Here is a 19,020-nt window from a genome sequence, read left to right on the forward strand (position 1 = left end):
TCGTCCAAGCGATTTTTACCGTATGCATCGGCACCGGCCGTACTTTCAAACAATAGAATTTAGGTCGTCATGGAGCATGGGTTTAACGCGGTCCACCTGTTTTCGAAAGACATTCATTCGGCTGCCATTATGTATTTTTCAAAGTATCTTCTGCTAGAATACGGCGGTCATCGTCCGCACTGGTGTAGACCATCCGTGTTCGGCACATTGCACTGAACAATACATATCTCGAGACAGAAAGTAGAGACGAAACGGTTTTATGTAAGGAATGAACATTTCACCTAGGAGGCTCAAGCCACATACAAACCGCAGAGAGCTTCGATACTCGGGAGCCGGAGGACGACAGCAATGCCTACGGCTTTTTCCCTGTCCTTACCACGCTGGTATTATTGGACTAGCTTGGATTGAATCTGTGAAAGAGACGAAGGAAAACCGAACTACATGCTGTTCGCACAAAAGGTGTGCCACTGTGTGAAGACATGATATGCACCAAACCTGATTGGGTTGTAGTGGCAATGACCCATCAGAAGTCTGATGGAAATTGGTGGGTATGCTGGTTTGACTTCTTTGCGTACCGTGTGCACCATACGTCGTCTGGATCATATCGTCAGCAAAACCCATCAAATTCTGGGCTCTACCTTACGGCCAATACCAACTCATCTCGTGACAACTACGTTGAGGGAAGCAAGCTGGAAGGAGAGTTAGCAAGTCAAGACGGACGGCTTATTTAGATATGTTTCGAAATTGTTTGTTTACACCCTCAACGCCTATCAGTTTGATTTCCTGTGAGACTTGTCTTGCAATTGTTATAATCGTTCTATACTAGCTCGCGCACCTTGAAATGTCCGCCTATCAGAAAGAGAGACAAACACAAGATCAAAAGACCATTGGAAGAAGATTAGGTTTGGTATGCGCTCTGATAGCAGATCAGCCCAGGAAGCCATGATCCCACTCGACGTAATGTCGCCCGTCAAGTTCTGATAAGGCCACACTCTTAGCACCCAGAAGAGTGTTCTATCTCCGTCAACCACACTGCCGCTACCGTATATCCAAAACTACTCGGTTTCGGCGTCCACTTCTTTTCATTTTTGGCCCTTCATGTAACACAGTCTATGAATAAACTATACTCAATCCCAAAATGCTTTCCGGCGTCGTAGCTTGAGAGGCATAAAATAGGTAGGCGGGTAACAACTTTGTTCTTCTACACTGACTGTGGGAGGATCGACGCGGTGCGGCGTATAAAGTCAGCCACCTCTAAGCACTAGGAGATTTCAGCACGTTAAATAACTATCTACCCAAGGGCGTCTATGATGTTTGGATCTACGCCTTTCTCCAGTAGAAATTGCATCAACTCCAGCTTCCCACGCCAAGCTGCTTCATGAAGAGGAGTGCCAAGTTCAATTGCTTGTTGTAGTCGATATGAATCCACCCGATTCTGATATATCACGTCATTAGTAAACGAACCCTTATGGAGGAGATAATCTAGGACTTCGAGGCAATCTGGTTAATCACGACGGATAGCATAGCGAACGAGTTGTTCTGCAAAAATTGAGCCACTATGTCGAAGAGTGTCTTAATAACGTAGGACGGCGCAAATTGAACGGCATATGACAATGGAGTTAAGTCTGAGTTCAGAATTTGGATTTGCACAGTAAGAGAGGAACCAAGCGACGAGATCTGCGTTCTGAACCGTAAGCCTATTACTATAAGTAAGAAGTAGACTTTTAGATAATATTACGCAGCTTAGACATCCATCGCGTGTGGATACACTAGATATGTACATATTCCTATCGAACCGCCGCAAGGTACCTCAGTTTTCCGAGCTTAATATTGTCTTTGCTGGTCAGGAGAGCGAACGGACCAAGAGACGAATCGGATACTTTACCGCGGAGTGCTTTCCGCGCACCGTAGATAAGCAGGGACTATAGATGCTATCGTCAGGGAGGAATAACCCGTGCTATTGACTTGAAATTGTATATGCGCCGAGGTTGATGAATTGGAAGGACTATACTATTGTCCTTTTTTGAACTCGAGGTGAATAGACAGATAGATTTACAGTAGCTACAGGTGACTAGAATTCTTCCTTTCGTAGAGTAGGGAGAGGATGCGAGAGTCTATCCTTCCGACAGGAATCAAGTCTACCTCAGACTTGTCGTGCTGCATAAGCGCCATAAAGATGTAACCGAGGAACCAGTTACGACTGTATTCAACCCTTGATTTTCCTCCGGATACCACGGTTCGCGACCCGGATTTGGTTCATGGCGGCAGCTTCGCCTCGAGTTGTAAGTTCCAAGCCTGGATGAAGATGCCTTCTCCAGCTGCCGGTCGTGATTGACAAAGTGCTAGAAACAAGATAACTTCACTCATAATTAAATCACTTTCGGCGGTTGAATTGAAGCTGTGCCAGACATCGATGTGGCTTGATCTCATCACCATCAAATCTATATATCAGACTACCATGTCTGCGTCACCTGTGAATGCGGATTCTTATCGCAAAACATCTGTCACCGATCTATTCTCCCTGAAAGGCAGAACAATTGTCATAACCGGTGAGTAGCCATCTCCACTCACCTTCAGTGAACACTTCCAACGCTCATACCTGCCGCAGGTGGTGCTCGAGGCCTCGGCCTGACCTTTGCCTGGGCTTGCGCAGAGGTCGGGGCTAACATCGCGGCCTTGGACTTACTGGAGAAGCCTCATGAAGATTTCGCTTTGTTACATGACGAGTTAGAGGTCAAAGCTAAATTTTACCGGTGCGTGAGCTGGTAAAACCCTCCATTGAAGGTTTGCTGCAATGCTCATGCCCAAGTCGATCACTAGAACAGACGTCACGAACCTTGAACTGCTCACGCAGACGTTTGCGGAGGTGGTGAAAGATTTCGGCCGCATCGACCATTGGTAGGAGAGCACGTCTTTGGACATTCTAGATTCAGTCTTAACGCGACAGGTCAGTGTCACGGCCGCAGGAATCGCGAAGGATAAGGCTTTCCTCGAGCAAACCCAAGACGATCTGTCGTCGATCCTCACAGTCAATGTAAGAGTCCCTAGATGACAGACCCAACAAAGCTCACCTTCCCGACCCTAGGTTCTGGGAACATGTTACACCGCGCAACTAGCTGCCAAGCAAATGATTGCACAAGGCGACGGCGGAAGCATCCTCCTTGTCTCTTCCATCGCAGCTCATTGCTCGGTGCCCGGGAGATCAGTGTCTGGTTACTGTGCGTCCAAAGGCGCCGTGTTATCTTTGTGCCGCGCAATCGCAGACGAGCTGGTGCCTTACAAAATCAGAGTCAACACCATAAGCCCTGGGTATGATGAATCCTCTCTTCTTCGAGCCCTCCTTCAACTTCGAGGTCAGATGTTGCAGTGTTCCCCGCTGACACATGGTATGTCAGGTTCATGTTGACCGACATGGCAATTCGAGACATTGACAAGCGCCCCAATATACTGGAGGAGCTCTGTGCCAATGTGCCTATGAAACGCATGGGAGACCGTCGAGATCTCAAAGGTGCTGTAGTGTTGCTCTTATCAAACGCGTCGGCATATACCACCGGATCTGACCTCATCGTTGACGGAGGCGTAGTCTCTCATTAGTAGACCGCGATTGAGGAGCTTGGACCCCAATACAATCCAATTCTATGCTTCATTTCAACATCCCACAAATATGGCACAGGAAAGATAGAAGGAATTCGCCTCAAGATTTCACACGTTCAACTTCTTGGTATATTGGAGTAGTATAATAGACAAAGCTGTAGGGCTACCAAAATGTCCATGGGCATGTATTCCATATCTAAAGTTTCGGAGACCCTCTGCCGCTGAGAATCTCAATAACCAGTTTTCCAAAGTTCTTCCTTTCCTTCATCAACGTGAAGGCGTCCTCAACGTTCTCGAATGCGTGGACTGAATCTACAACAGGCTTGATCCTCTTTTCTGAGACATACTCCACCATTTTCCGGAATTCCTCTCTGGAGCCCATGGTTGAACCTCTCAGCTGTTTGGGGCCATCTCGTGTCAGCCCAACTAGAAATCTATAGCGCAGATTCAGGAAAGAGAGAAAAGGAAATGGAAAGTAGGAGATGAAAACGAACCTCGATGTTCCTCATTACGGCGGACATGCTAAAAGTCACCTTGGGACCAAGGGTCATACCGTAGGAGGAAATGATGCCCCCGGCTTTCAGCAGGTGTAGGGACCTCGACACAATGTCGCCGCCGGCTCCATCGATTATTGCGTCCAGGTACGGTCTCTCCTGTGGAAGAAGGTCCTTCAGCTGCTCACTCCACTTAGAATCTTTGTAGTTCACTCCTGCCGTGGCACCTAGAGCCTTCGCTTTGGACAATTTGTCCTCGGAGCCAGACGAAACATAGACTACCGCGCCGCGAGCAAGTGCAAACTGAAGGCAGAATAGGGCGACGCCTCCACCAATGCCCGTGATAAAGACATTCTGTCCTGGCTTGACCTCGGCCTTGGCAAACGTTGCTCTCCATGCGGTGAGTGCTGCGAGTGGAATGGCCGCCGCTTCCCGATCAGAGAGATGTGCCGGGCACAGCTCGATCTCTGCGGCGGGCACGGCAATGTATTCCTGACAACTGCCGTTCTTCAAGTTCACCGTCCCTCCGAGAATAGAAAAAGCAGACTCGGGACCCGCAGGATCACATTTCCAGCTAGAGGCATGGGTGTTATTAGCTTGCCTTGAAGAAATTCTTCTTGACAGGGGGCCGTAACCACCTACCCTCTGGCCGGCGCCAGAAGAACCCTTTTCCCCAACCATTGTTTTTCGATTTCTTCAGCTGCGGCAGATACAACGACCCCTACTGCGTCTGCCATGATGGGTACCCCGGGAGTGGCCCCCCGGTACAGTCGTTGACGGGCAAACAAATCTCGATGGTTCAAGGACGCACACGAAATTCGCACCACCACTTCACCTGGAAGCGGTTTTGGAAAAGGCACGTCGACGGTTTCGAGACTAGAACATCGTCAGCGCCTTGCCGCGTAAGAGAGCCAGTATTTTGGGGAACAAACTCACGGCCAGTAGGCTGCTCCTGGACTTCCGCCAGCCTCTACCATCACGATCGCTTTTGGCATTGTTGCGACACGTTAGTGGTTATGATACTGGCCCCTTCGAGAGATTAGTTTCTCTGCGTTGAAAAGGAACATACTGCGGTGTGAAGTATATCATTGCATTCCAGCCATGATCTTGTTCAACCAATATAATCGGTATGGTCCTTCCACGATTCGGCTTATGAGCCGAGGCCATTCTCCCGAGGAATCTGATGGTTTTGCAGGATACGAAGCTGTGTCTATAATTTATCTTTTTTCTAATTTTCTTCTTCTTTTGGTTTGCGGAGGGCAAGAACCTCCCTACAGCAACGCCGAGATTTTCCGACCTTCTACATCCATCCAGGTGCTATGATTGCGATCACTTCTTACTTTCACAATATCCGCACCGGTGACAGGCCTTGCTTCTACAGCGGGATTATACCCCATTCGTGAAACGGTAGACACATCCGTAATGGGCGTGTTCGACTGTCCATCTGCGCGCTTATAGACCGTGACAACAGCTGCGCCACCGAGTCCAAGGTTATGTTGCAAGGCAACAGAGGCCCCCGGGACAAGTCTGTTCGTTGCCCAACCACGCAGCTGCCAGCACAACTCTGCGCATTGGGCTAACCCTGTGGCTCCGAGTGGATGACCTTTTGAAATGAGACCGCCCGAAGGGTTGACCACCACCCTGCCACCGAAGGTGATGTTGCCCTCCCGAACGAATTGATGAGCCTTTCCTGACTCACACAAGCCCAGGCCGTCAATGGTGATCATTTCATTTGCCGAGAAGCAATCGTGAAGCTCGCACACTTTGACCATCTTTGGAGTAATACCAGCTTGGGCCATAGCTTCCTTTGAAGCTCGCTTCGTCATCTCAAAGCCCACCAGATCTATGGCAGAAGTCGAGTATAGGCGAGGAGAGTCAGTGGCCATTGCACAGCCCGCGATTGCGATCGCCTGAGGCTTGAGCTCAGGGTGGGCCTCAAGAAACTTTTGCGAGACGACGACGGCCGCAGCTCCGCCATCTGAAGTAGGACAGCTGTGAAAGGACAAAGGGTCGCGTCAGCCAAATGATCTCTGTCTAAGCTCGCTGAAATATACACACCATTGCAACTTGGTTAATGGGTAATGGATCATCGGGCTCTTCATTATTTCCTCCAAGGTATAAACGTCCCGGAACTGGCTGTAAGGGTTTTTCGCCGAATGCTCGTGATTCACCCGAGCGATCTCTGCGAAATCCTCCAATGTTGCCCCAAATTTCTCCATGTATTCGCAGCCAGCATTGCCAAACGTCTGTGGTGCCCTCGGGACATTTCTGTCATATCCGTGGGTTGCTGCGATCATTTTCACGGTGCGTTCGTTGGGTGGCGCTCGATCACTGTAGGCCGACTTGAGCGAGCCAGGCGCCATCTTCTCGAAGCCTACAACAAGCACGCAATCGGCGAGCCCTCCGCTTATCAGCTGAAACGCGATGAAAAGCCCCGTGGATCCCGTAGCGCAGTTGTTGTTGACGTTGTAGATGGGTATCTGTGTCATTCCTTTCGGACACGATCAGCAAAAATGCGGGCCGGCAATCAAGGAGTACCTAGTGCTCGTACCGAATTGATAGAAAACCCGCTGGCCGCAAGTCGAATCTCCATAACAGTAGCATGCAATCCCTTGGTCTACTTGATCATAGTTGATTCCAGCATCCAGCATGGCTTTAACCCCGGCTTCCAATCCAAGCTCTGGGTAATCCACGAGCCCCCTGGGCTTGATAAATTTAGTCAACCCGACCCCAATGACATACGAAGGAATTTTGGCCATGTTGATCGGCCACAGAGCGGATTCAACACAAAAATCAAAATGTTTCTGATTTGAGCATTGGTGTTCGAATGTGTAAGTGACGACTTTAAGCTCTTGGAACCATACACCCCCCTTGTGCCATTCTCGAAACGACTAATTCTAAACGGAACAACTCTTCAGATACACGATGTACATTGTAGAACGCCAATCCTAGACCTAGGGGCTGTCAGCCTCGCAGAGTCACCAGAGGCGCTTGACGGACCGAATCCCTCGGACCCTCCTCCCGGAATCAACATGGGAAAGGTCCCGAGGCTTTTGATTCTCCACTTTTCTTGCCCAGAGAGCGGCAAAGAGATCTATCCGTTTCAGAGTATATTTGTGCCTTAGCGCAAATATCTGATGAGGGTCTGAAGTATTGATATTGCTCAACATAATTAGGGGGTTGACAGCTAGCAAAACCTTTCACAGCGGACAGCAGACTGGCGCATCCACAGTGAAATATGGCTGCCCCTGACGGTAAACAACAGTCAACTAATGGCCAGGTCGGCTTGGGTCAAAGCGTCAGGATTGGAAGCAACACACCTGGAGCTCACCCGTCCTCTGAGCATCGCCCTGTATATCACAAAGAATGGGGCACGCCGTCCGCGAGAGGGTATTCTATTTCAGACCACATGATCAATGAACCTCCCCCGGACAAACCGTTCAGAGTCATCATGGTAGGAGCCGGGGCGGCTGGGATTGACTTCCTCCACCATGCACCCTCCGCCCTCAAAGATCTCAACGTTGACATCGTATGCTACGAGAAGAACGAGGAGGTTGGCGGCACTTGGTGGGAGAACCGATACCCGGGCTGTGCTTGTGGTAAGAATCGATACTGGCAACACATTCAGCGAACAATGCGGTGCTGACGGTGTGAAAAGACATACCCAGTGCGAGCTACCAGTTCGCCTGGAAGCCCAACCCAGAGTGGAAGAAGTACTATAGTTCCGCCAAACAGATATGGCAGTATTTGAAGGGCATTGTGGACGAAGAAGGCATGATGAGATACATCAAACCTGGAGTTGCCGTGGTCCGCGCCGTCTGGCAAGACGACAAGTCCAAGTGGCTCGTGGGACTTTCTCGCTCTGAGGATGGCGAGGGGTCCGAGTGGACGGAAGAATGCGACCTACTGGTTAGCGGTACGGGATTTCTAAAGTCTGTATATCTCCGCTGTTTTCTCTCGTTTGGACCAAAGAAGTTGTCGTTTTACCCTGTTGCTGATTCCGTTCTCTTAAAGTGCTTGGAAGTGGCCTACAATTCCTGGCCTTGAAACGTTTAGAGGGAAGCTTTTCCACAGTGCAAAGTATGAAGACGGCTTTGACCTCAAGGGGAAGCGTGTGGCCGTGGTCGGCTCCGGCAGTTCGGGCGTCCAAATCGTCGCGTCTATCTATAACGACGTGTCGAAGCTTTATACCTGGGTACGGACTCCGACCTGGATTACGGCAGGGTTCGCACAGAAGTATGCTGGCGAGCACGGGGCGAATTTCGATTGTGAGTGATAGGGCTTTGCTATGCTACGCTATTCGGCTGAAATGCCAGCCCCTCCACTCTCTTAAAAAGTCCTTTCATACTAACAAGACGGTCCCAGACTCGGAGGAACAGAAGGAGGATTGGCGGCAGAATCCCGAGAAATACAGAACATACAGAAAACTGATCGAGCTGGAGTTGAATCAGAGGTTCAAGTTCGTCCTTAGAAACACTCACGAATCGGACGAAGCCAACGCTGTAAGAGAGAACTCTTGAGTTACATTGCCGTCGTTCCATATCACTAACTTTCGGGGCTTGAAGTTTGCCTATAAAGAAATGTCCTCAAAGCTCGGCCACAATCCCCGTCTTGTAGACCGGATGATTCCCAAGGACTTCAATGTTGGTTGCCGCCGGCCGACACCCGGAAATGGCTACCTCGAGGCCCTTGTGGCCGAGAAGACAACATGCTACACTGACAGCATTGCTGCCATCACTCCCAAGGGCTTCATTACCGCTGATGGGGAGGAGGTCGAGGTCGATGTAATCATCTGCGCCACAGGATTCGACACCTCTTTCCGGCCCCGGTTCCCGATCATCGGGATGGAAGGGACCAACCTGTCTGAGCGATGGAAAGAGGTGCCAGCCAGCTACATTTCCGTGGCGGCACCCCAAATCCCCAACTACTTCATGTACACGGGACCATTTGGCCCCGTTGCGCAAGGCTCCGTGCTTCCCCTCCTCACACTGTGTTCCCAGTACGTCATTCAAGTGATACGGAAGATGAGGAAAGAGCACATTCGCCGCCTCTACCCCAAGGACAGCGCGATCGAGGACTTCATGGAGCACACCGCAACGTACATGCCACGGACGTGCTGGTCGGACCCGTGCACCAGCTGGTTCAAGCAGGGTACAAAGGACGGGCCGATCGTCATGTGGCCTGGCAGCAGATTGGCCTTCTTCGACCTGATGGAGACGCCAAACTTCGAGGACTACGAGATCGAGTACTGGAGCCGGAATCGGTGGGGATGGCTGGGCAACGGGTTCAGCACGATTGAATTCAACGGGAAGAGCGACATCACGTACTACCTGGATTCACAAGCAGGGAGGGAAGTCGGAGGCCAGAAAAAGCCTGCGGCGACGAACGGCCACACGAATGGAATTAAGGCTGATGAACCATGCAGCGGTCTTTGATATGGAAGCAACGATGATGTTTAAAATGTTTAGGAGATTGAGGGGTTTGATCCCAAATATGCCACGAGCGCTTTTTTGTCAAGCTCAACTCCAAGACTGGAAAAGAGGCGTGAACCTATTTGCCCTGTTCCCAGAAATGAACTCTAGCGATGCCTTCATGTACTCAACTTTACTCCATCTCCTCCGCAGCTTTTCTTCGTCGTGGTAAAAGCTACGGTGGGGACTGCAATGATATATAGACTTTGTCCACCTTTCTCCCTCGCACCGCACACTCCTGCCCAGGCATGAACCTAAATGGCAGCATAGATGGTGTAAAAACAGATGAAGGATGTCTAGGCCTGACAGGATGCAGGGTGGAAAAGAGAGCACATCCGAAAGGGCATACATGCCTCTGCAGCAGATGCGCGGATTGATTGCAGGTCTTCTCGGTAAGAGATCCGCGGACCGAAAGTCCAGAATCCCACACACACAGAGCAAATCACAGAACCGACGCATGTGGACCTCGGGACTCTCTTCGCGTACCTGACACTAACTGCATCTTCTTTCTTTTCTACAATGGCCTTGTACCATAATCACTGTCTATCGTGACAAGATACGCCAAAGCACGCTGGTGACTGACTGATTGATTGACTAAAGCGAGCTGAACAGAAGAATTCGAGCCAGTTCCGGTCCAGATCGCACTTGCTCAGCACAATGTCCGCGTCTGTGCAAGACTTTGAGTACCCCGACAGACCATGCGCTTGGAACGAGCGAGACCTCATTCTCTTCGCGGCAAGCATCGGCTGCAAGGATGACGAATTGAGATACCTCTACGTAAGTCCTCTCATCTCTCTCCGGCGGTTCCCCTTGTTCTTTTGCCGGGTACTGTTACGGAGAAGGCCTCAGTGGCGACAGAACCGCGAGGGAGGAGGGGGACGGGGGAATCGACCGAGCATCACACCGATTTGACTGAGAAACTCGCCACGGCAGGAGAACGACCCTTCCTTTTGCGCATTTCCCACGTATCCCGTCATTCTCCAATTCAAGGGCGCCGCAGATTCCGTGACCGACTACTATTCGAGCGTGATGAAGCCGCCTCCCATCCCCGGCAAGGGAGAGCGAGTGATCGACCCTACGCGCGTGCTCGACGGCGAACGGCACATCAAGATCTTCAAGGACCTGCCAACGTCGTCGAAAGGACGGTCTTTCAAGCTGAAGACGAAGGTCTTGGGAATGTACGACAAGGGCGCGCGTGGAACCGTGGTCGAGACCGAAGCCCTGCTCGTCGAAGGCTCCGATATCTACTGCCGTATCCTGCGCCAGAGCTTCGCCGTCGGCCAAGGTCGATGGGGAGGGCCACGAGGACCCAGTCGACCGAGCTTTGCGCCCCCGACAGATCGGCCGGCGGACGAAGTGGTGACCATCGACACACGGCCCGAATTGACTCTCCTCTACCGGTATGTAACAGCACGCCCATTTTAAATCCCTCACGAAATTGCCCCTGCCCCGGTTTCCCCCTGCTTCCCCCTGCTTCCCCCTGCTTCCCCCCTCTCACTTCCCTTTTTCTTGAAGTCCGCAGATACTCTCGACTTCGAATTGATCCCTCTCTCTCACTTGACTGACACGCAGACATTGTTCCACAGCTTGAACGGAGACTATAATCCCCTTCACGCCGACCCATCGGTCGCCCTCGCGGCAGGTTTCCCCCGGCCGATTCTCCACGGGCTCTGCACGTGGAACATGACGGCGCATGCTGTTCTGCGCGCGTTCGACACCAAAAGAGTGACGACGACCTTGAAAGAATTCCAGGCAAGGTTCGCCAATGTCGTGTACCCAGGCGAGACGCTGGTTGTGCAAATGTGGAAAATGAACAGTGCCGCCGGATCGTCGGAAGACGCTATGGAGATTCGATTCTTGACCACGGTCCGAGAGAGCGGGAAGATAGCCTTGTCCAATGGCCGGGCCATCCTTCTTCATGTCCAGCAAGATAGGAGTAGATTGAAGTTGTAGGCGAATCGAACAAATGTCATGGTCCTGAGTCATGCTCGCGCCGACTTTGAATTGATTTCCAAAGCGGCCAGAGAACCCGTATCCCTACGCACAGGGGATATTGCACGTCAACGCGCTACTAACATTTCAGCCAGCGACCTTTTCTATTGTCTCGAGACTAGATGCAAAATAATCGCGGAGATCTCTCAAGTTAAAAAATAAGCCCCTTTTTCTGGATTGAATACGCCGAACCCCCTCCCCCCTCTTCTCTCTCTCGCTCTTTTGCAACTAATAGTTACAGTCGCGCTGAGACTCCGTCCAAACCATTGCCTCGAGCTTCTAATTCCTCGACGCGGAAAAATTGCTCGAAGAATTTCAAGCTCCCCGGATTGGCGATGGCCGCGGTAGACACGTTGAAGTCGCCCGAGACGATCCTTTTAACCGGTAACTCCATCTTCTTGTTGGTCAACGTCATCTAGAATGAAGCAGCATTTCTAGGTCAGCTTGGGAACCTTTTTTTCTGGGGATTTACATATCTTCTTTGGCTCACTGGGCTTTGTTTCTTTCTTTTTTCTTTTTCCAATAATTGGAATGGCGTGGCTAAAGTGGACTCACCGGAATCTCCTTGCACTCGAAGATGTACTTGGGGACGTGACGGGCGGACAGGCGCTTTCGGATCGCGAGTTTGATATCGGACACCAGCTTGGCAGTGAATCTCACCGACGGTCGGAGCAGGACGAACAGGAAGACGCTCTCGTCCAAGTCGTGTCGCCGGCGCTGGCCCACGCAGATCGAATCCACGATCTGCGGGAACTCTTGCAGCACGCTGTAGATTTCGGCCGAGCCGAACCTTACACCTGTCATGTCCCAATTCGTCAGTCTCGACTACTCGTGAACTTTTGCTTTATGACCCCTCTCCCCTAGGGCCGAATGGCGTACCGGACGGGTTGAGGACTCCGTCCGAGCGTCCCAAGAACTCGATGCCTCCGGTGTCACTGTGGATTTTGATGAAATCGCCTTGCGTCCAGACCCCTACTCGTAGACAGATGGGTTAGAATATAGTGGGGAAAGATCATGGCATGTCGTGCGTGCCATGATCTCCATAGATTTAACTGTACCTTTGAATGCCGCAAAGTAAGAGCCATGGTATCGTTTGCCTCCATCTTGCCCCCAGAACATGACAGGCATCGTCGGGAACGGCGCGGAAATCACAAGCTCACCTGCGGCGTCTGCTGAGACAGGTCTACCTTGGACCGCACCTTCTCCGTCACGATCGTCGCGCGGCTCAAACACTTCAATCTTCATCCCCAGAGCAGCAGATTGCAGTTCGCCAGGGTAGACGGGCAGAAGCACATTCTGGGCGGCAAACTGACAGGCAGTATCGGTACTGCCGGCAGAATTGGCCAGATGGACATGGGGCGGAAATGCCTTCTCGTAGAACCAGTGAGCCTGTTCGGGAAGCAGCGTGGCGCCCGTGACATTGACCATCCTCAGACTGGACAGGTTCGCCACATCTCGCGGATTGATGTTATGGCGCTGGAGTTCGTCGAGATATCGCGGCGAAATACCCAAGTGCGTCAATCTGTAGTTGTGTTAGCTTGGAAGGGCGAAGATCCGGCAAAACCGGACCAGAGAGGACGGCGGGTACTTTTGTTCTTCGCAGATTCTGAGGAGCACCTTTCGATCGGGATAGAAGGGGCTGCCGTCATAAGTCACAACGCGTGCGCCGTTCAGTAGACTTGTTATAGACTTGTTGTACATAGCCCACGCTGTCTTTGACGGGGTACATCCGTTAACACGAGCGTTCATCACCTGCGGCCACCTTCCTGACGCTTACTGTGGTGAAGATCATCTGTGCAGATGCATCGTCAATTTCGAAATGGAGCAAAAGCTCTTTCTTCTGGGAGATGAGGATGTTGCCCGCGCCATGGACGATGCACTTTGGTTTGCCGGTGGTCCCGGACGAATAGAGAATGAAACACGGTTGGTCGAAGGAAGCCGTTTCGAATACGAGTTTGGTGTCAATTGCCTTGGACAGGAAGCCTTCGAAGGAGGAACTGTCTTCAATGATAAGCGAGTCGAGAACATTACGAGATACTGCAACGAGAGCCCATACCTAAGGGGAATGGACGATAAGTCGGTGACCAAGTCGAATCTCGGCACTATAACCAACTGGCGAAACTCTTCGAGTTGTTTAAGCGATCCGACAACCTCGATTGCCTTAGGCCGTAGATCTGTGACCTTGCCTCCGTACACTGCGAAGTCCTCCATGAACACCAGTGCAGGGCGGGTTTGACTCAAACGGTCCAAGATGGCCTTGGTCCCCATATCCGTAGAGGTGGACGTTAAGATGGCACCGATCGAGACGGTGGCGACGAGTATGGAAAGAGTGTCGAGACTGTTGGAAGCAATCACAGCAACCCTATCTCCCTTCTTTATCCCATGACCACGCAAGGCAGAAACCAACTTTCCCACCTTCAGCCTCAGCTCTGCCCAGGAAGTGTGGGTGACATTCGCATTGCCCTCTCTGATGCTCGTAACGGCGATTTTCAAATCGGGTTTCCGAGGACCAAACAGAAGGTTCTCAGCCAGGTTGATTCTGACGTCGGGGAACCATTTTGGGATGCTTTCCATAGGGACTGAAGCCTCAACCACCTGGATGCAAATGAGTAAGAATTCCCGTTGGTCCCCTCCAATCGGTGGTTCAGCAATCAGAGGCTTGATTCTACTTACCGTACGATAGCTCCCCGTGTAAATAAGATCCGAGAACTCGAACACATCGTGCCAGAAATCGGGATATCGTTGTACGGAATACAAATACAGGTCGCGATAGTTCTGTCACACTGTGAGTTCGGGTTCGAGTGAAAGTAGAGCAGCAAAGCGAGAGCGTTCCATGAGAGGTGTAAACGGACAAGCAAGCAGAGACCACGTCGATGGTTGACAAACTTGCGGAACCTTTCTAGGTGCGTGTTTTTGACATCGGAATGCTGCCATAGGATCTGGCGGCGACAACCATCTGCAGAAGAAGAGCCCATCTTTCGATCCTCAGCCAATCTATATGTGCACCCAAGCACTCTCAGTAGACGAATCACGCGGCCAATGCAACTAGAGACGCTTATTGCTTTATATGTAAGTCACAGAGAACAGCACCCGCGACGGGCCACACAACGCTGATTGTACGGTGAGTGATAAACGCCCGAGTGGTATGCAGGAGACGCCCAGCCAAACACTAAGACTCTCCTTGCATCAACACCAACACCATACCGATCCATGGAAATTGCTCCGCGGCAAGTCTCCCGATTGGTTCGAGAGGTGCTCACACCATCCTCCGCACTCAGTGAGACTCGAGTTTCTCCAACCATCTCTTCCTCCAGACCGGTGTATGTGGCGTTTCCAAGCCTTGTGTAACACAGTGGAGGAAGGGAGTGGCGTCTGAATGCACTCGGAGTGTACTAGGTCCCCCGCAAGAAGGAGGTTCACACCCCAGTCGTCCCCAACCTCGTCTGCTATCAGTCCATATCTGGGCTGATCTGTATTGCTGGTGCCGAGGCTGAGTCTAGATGGCGACGCTATCTTCCCCCGCTGTCTCCATTATTGCGGGCGGGACTCGTCGCTTGATGCCATGTCCGCAATTTTTGCGTTGCTAGTCCTGGACGAAGCAATCTCTACACTTCACCAGACGTCTCCCACAGACATCGCGAAAGAAGCCAAAACACCTCTGACCTCATGGAGAGTGCTCATCGAGAGGTCTCCGCGTTCCCATCACGCTCGCCGCAGCATGGAAACGGCCGCTCCCCCAGCCGAACTCTCCGGCCATTTCGCAGGCGTCGAGAAAATAGAGCTTGCAATGCCTGTCGAGCAAGGAAAACAAAGGTGAAGTTTTTGATGTGGTCCAATTCTTACATACTACTTACTTTTCATTGAAAGATTCTTCTAATGCTTGGCCTCTCAGTGCGATATTTCCTTGACAGGTCACTGCTCTTCCTGTGTCGCTGCCGGCATTGTATGCGAGGTGACGGAGCCGTCAGCTAAACAGCAGAACACGATTCTGTTGAAGTAAGCATTGAGATACGCACCTCAACATGCGTTTCATTCCTGCCATTCTCAGCTAATCTCTACTTGATTGATAGACGGATTCGTGAGCTTGAACAGACAGTGGAGAAGTTTACCAAACAAGTCGAGCAAATTGGTTCGGGGCCAACGCCGGAGCCACTTAAACCAGATGGCCATAATGGGTATTCCTTGTCGCATCTTACATCACGGCGTTCGTCTCCCAGTCCGAAACAGGCAGACCGTCGATTATCTACCGAGATTCAGAGTAGCCCGACACTGGAGACGGCAGAGAGGTCCAGTTTGAAGCAGCGGCGCCGATGTACAAATGGCAGTCCAAGCTTACAGACACATGTTACCGGAGATGGAACCAAAACTTACCATTTCTACGGATCCACGTCCGAGCTCGTCTTCCTTGACTCGGTCAGAGAGTATGTGCAGCAACTTGGCTACGAAGTTCCAGCATCTGGGAACTCATGGCGGACTAATCTTGATATAACCCCAACAAGAGTGACTGATAACCAGCTCAAGTCTAATGTGGCGGCTGAGCTGCGATCGCAACTGCCTTCCCAGCGACTTGGAGCGAAGTTGATCGAGGTGTATGCTCAACATGTCCAAGCACATACCCCAATCCTCTACTGGCCTTCAATCCTCATCAAGTTCCAACGGATCTACACTAGATCTCCTCTGCACTATGAAGAAGCACACATAACAGCCGACTTCTGCGTCATGATGATGGTCTTCGCGGTTGGATCTCAATTGTCCGACTTGGCGGAGGTTGGCCACGGGAGCGGCCAACAGATGAGGAACGGATGGGGCTTCTTTGAGGCAGCCAGAAGGTGCCACCGGTTAATCAAGTCCACCTACACTTTGGACGACGCCATCATCACTCTGCTGATGAGCATCTATCTCCTCGGAGCGTCGATGCCGAGTCCATGCTGGGTCATGACGGGGACAACGTCACGGATCGTGCAAGATCTCGGCCTCCACAAGCGACCTTCTCCACATCAGCTATTCAACGTGGAAATTGAGTCTCGAAATCGACTCTTTTGGGGAGCTTACATGGTCGATCGAATCGTCGCACTGACGTTCGGGAGACCCGTCTTGCTCTTGGACGAAGATTGCGATGTTGACCTCCCCGGCAAGGTGGACGAGAAGGGAACCACGTCTCCTCACTCCCTGCGTTTCTTCCGCACGAGTATATCTGTGGTATCTCTTCTAGATTCGATCATCCAGCTTGACGCCATCCCCCGTAATGAAGAGAATGACGTCGAAACCATGATGAAGATCGATGCCCAACTGCTCGCTTGCTGGTACAGATATCCTCGCGATTTGACCAATGATGACGCCGACGAAAGCATCGAACCCTCTACTCTCAAGATACTATTCATCACACAGCAAGCGCGTCTAGCTTTGTTCAGACACTTCACCAACAACGCACTCAACAATTCTTTCCGGAATGCCTGCCTGAAGAAAAGCGTCGAGACGTCCAGACTGACGGCTAAAATCATGCTCAGGATCGCCAAGGGAGCCGACTGGGAGGACGGGATTGCGCACCGCTGCAATGACATTGTGTATAATCACATATTTCGAGCCGCCATTGTCCTCTTGCTCGAGCATCGCCTCAAGGCGTCGTCTGGCATGGGGAAAGTGCATGGGCGCGGCGCTGCACAAAACAGAAACATAAATATCCTTTGGCGGTCATTACGGGCGGCTGCACAGACACACCTATCCGCTTCCAAGTCACTGGAGCTGCTCCAAGTCTTTGCCAATACCTTGAACTTTGACCTCAGCCTTACCGAGACCTCAGACGAGTACACCTCTGGGGACGGGACGACCGATGTTCTTATCCGACAAGAGCCAGACGTGGAGACTTACGATTCACTTCCCGCACCGGCTTTGACGATCGACGCCGCGGCGGCTTTGACGGCCGTTGATGTGCTGTCTTCTCCAAGCCCGCAGATCCAGCCGCAGCCAAAGCCGAGACCAGGTCTGGGATCAAACTCTACGAACAATTTGTTGTTGCCAACGGGTCTCCCATTTCCCAAGAGAGACGGTGCAGGAGCTGCTGCAGCGACCACCGCGCGAGATGAAGAAGAAGATTGCATCGGTACCGAAAAGCGGCCGTCACCAAGCCACTGTAGCGTTGGGTCCGAAGACATGGACTGGGCAATGTTCCACGAGCTTCTCGACCACGACAGCATCTTTGAAATGTACGCGGGGGGAGTCAACGGCAACGATGACTTTCCGGTCGAATTCTAAGAACACTGCTCCAATCGCCGGCTGTTGTTTGTTATTGTATAAAACACATGAATCTGACTGGCGCTGCCACTTTATGGTCGCTTTCAAGGGTGATCTACTGAACGAATTCCGTTGTTCAGATGTTGTTCTTGGCACCATGCGAGATGGCATCCCCTTTCCCTTGCTTGACCTTTGCCTAGAGACACAAGCAACATTGTCATTCGTTGCAAAACTGTACATCGTCCCAGATTCCACCATCCAGGCACTACGACATCCCTTGACACTCTGGAGGAGGGAGTCACTTGATGAGCGCAGTCACATCTCTTTGATACATCAATGTCTCTACCTCGTTAAAGGCCCACAAAAGCTATACGTCCCGTGGGCCTTTTCCTATACATATCTGACTTCATTCTTTTCGTAGACTTTTGGGGGGGGGGGGGTAATGCATAAAGACCAGGGCAACTCTTTTATTCCCCAAGAATCTAGCATTTTGATTATAAAGTTGCAAAACGTCCCGCGTGCTCCACGCGTTGGCTAGGCAAAAGTACTCGATTCGACTCGACTCGAGTTTAGGTCAGTGCAATTCAGTTCAGTTCAGTTCACTTTCACTTGGTCCCGTCTTGGCCGGCCAGAACGTCCGTCTCCGCGCACGGACGTAGAGGTTCATGGGGCGAATGAGCTGGAAGTCCGGGTCTACGTCGACAGCGGCGGCAGGCGACTCGGCGGCGAAGTGGTAGCGGTAGACCAGCTCGGCGAAGAGGACCTTGACCTCCTGCAGGGCGAAGTTGAAGCCGATGCAGCCGCGCGGGCCGGCGGCGAAGGGCACGAACGCGCACCGGTGCCGTTGCTTGACCTGCGGCGTGTCCCAGCGGTCCGGGTCGAAGAGGGACGGGTTGTCCCAGAACCGGGGGTTGGCGTGGATGGCGTACAGGGCGGGGACCACGACGCTGTCGGCCGGGATGTGGTAGCCCCCGGGCACGATCACGTCCGTCTTTGTGGTCCGCGCGGGCTGGAAGGACGGGTTGTGCAAGCGTTGCGTCTCCTTGACGAACTTGTCCAGGTACTTGAGCGAGCTGGCCCGGTCGGGCGTCCAGTCCGCCTCGTTGCTGATGTCGTGGTCGACCAGCTCCTGCAGCAGGCGCTCCTGGTGGCCCTCATACTTGACGGCCGCGTAGATCATCCACGACAGCAGCGACGAGGTGGTCGTGAAGCCCGCGGCGGTCATGATGACGATGTTC

The 19,020-nt window shown here is 51.9% G+C and overlaps 3 protein-coding genes across 3 annotated transcripts; 2 read left to right on the forward strand and 1 right to left on the reverse strand.

The window, feature by feature from the left end:
• Positions 1 to 10,216: 10,216 nt before the first annotated feature.
• PV07_10025 (uncharacterized protein) lies at positions 10,217 to 11,531 on the forward strand (the record flags this gene model as incomplete). Its single annotated transcript, XM_016397323.1, has 3 exons — positions 10,217 to 10,336; positions 10,493 to 10,959; positions 11,146 to 11,531. 3 exons carry the CDS (start codon positions 10,217 to 10,219, stop codon positions 11,510 to 11,512), a joined length of 954 nt encoding a protein of 317 aa, XP_016244514.1. The 3' UTR covers positions 11,513 to 11,531.
• Positions 11,532 to 11,786: 255 nt separating this feature from the next.
• PV07_10026 (acetoacetate-CoA ligase) lies at positions 11,787 to 14,576 on the reverse strand (the record flags this gene model as incomplete). The annotated part of the gene is made up of 9 exons (XM_016397324.1): positions 14,404 to 14,576; positions 14,225 to 14,326; positions 13,608 to 14,146; positions 13,329 to 13,548; positions 13,140 to 13,264; positions 12,610 to 13,073; positions 12,431 to 12,523; positions 12,107 to 12,348; positions 11,787 to 11,966 (listed from the first exon to the last, which is right to left on the reverse strand). The coding sequence occupies exons 1-9, from the start codon at positions 14,524 to 14,526 to the stop codon at positions 11,787 to 11,789; spliced, it is 2,088 nt and encodes a 695-aa protein (XP_016244515.1). The 5' UTR covers positions 14,527 to 14,576.
• A 537-nt stretch (positions 14,577 to 15,113) lies between these two features.
• On the forward strand, positions 15,114 to 17,803 carry PV07_10027 (uncharacterized protein; the record flags this gene model as incomplete). The annotated part of the gene is made up of 3 exons (XM_016397325.1): positions 15,114 to 15,344; positions 15,444 to 15,547; positions 15,622 to 17,803. The coding sequence occupies 3 exons, from the start codon at positions 15,114 to 15,116 to the stop codon at positions 17,801 to 17,803; spliced, it is 2,517 nt and encodes an 838-aa protein (XP_016244516.1).
• Positions 17,804 to 19,020: the final 1,217 nt, after the last annotated feature.

This window comes from Cladophialophora immunda, assembly GCF_000835495.1.
Source record: "Cladophialophora immunda strain CBS 83496 unplaced genomic scaffold supercont1.6, whole genome shotgun sequence".
Classification (NCBI taxonomy): Eukaryota; Fungi; Ascomycota; class Eurotiomycetes; order Chaetothyriales; family Herpotrichiellaceae; genus Cladophialophora; species Cladophialophora immunda.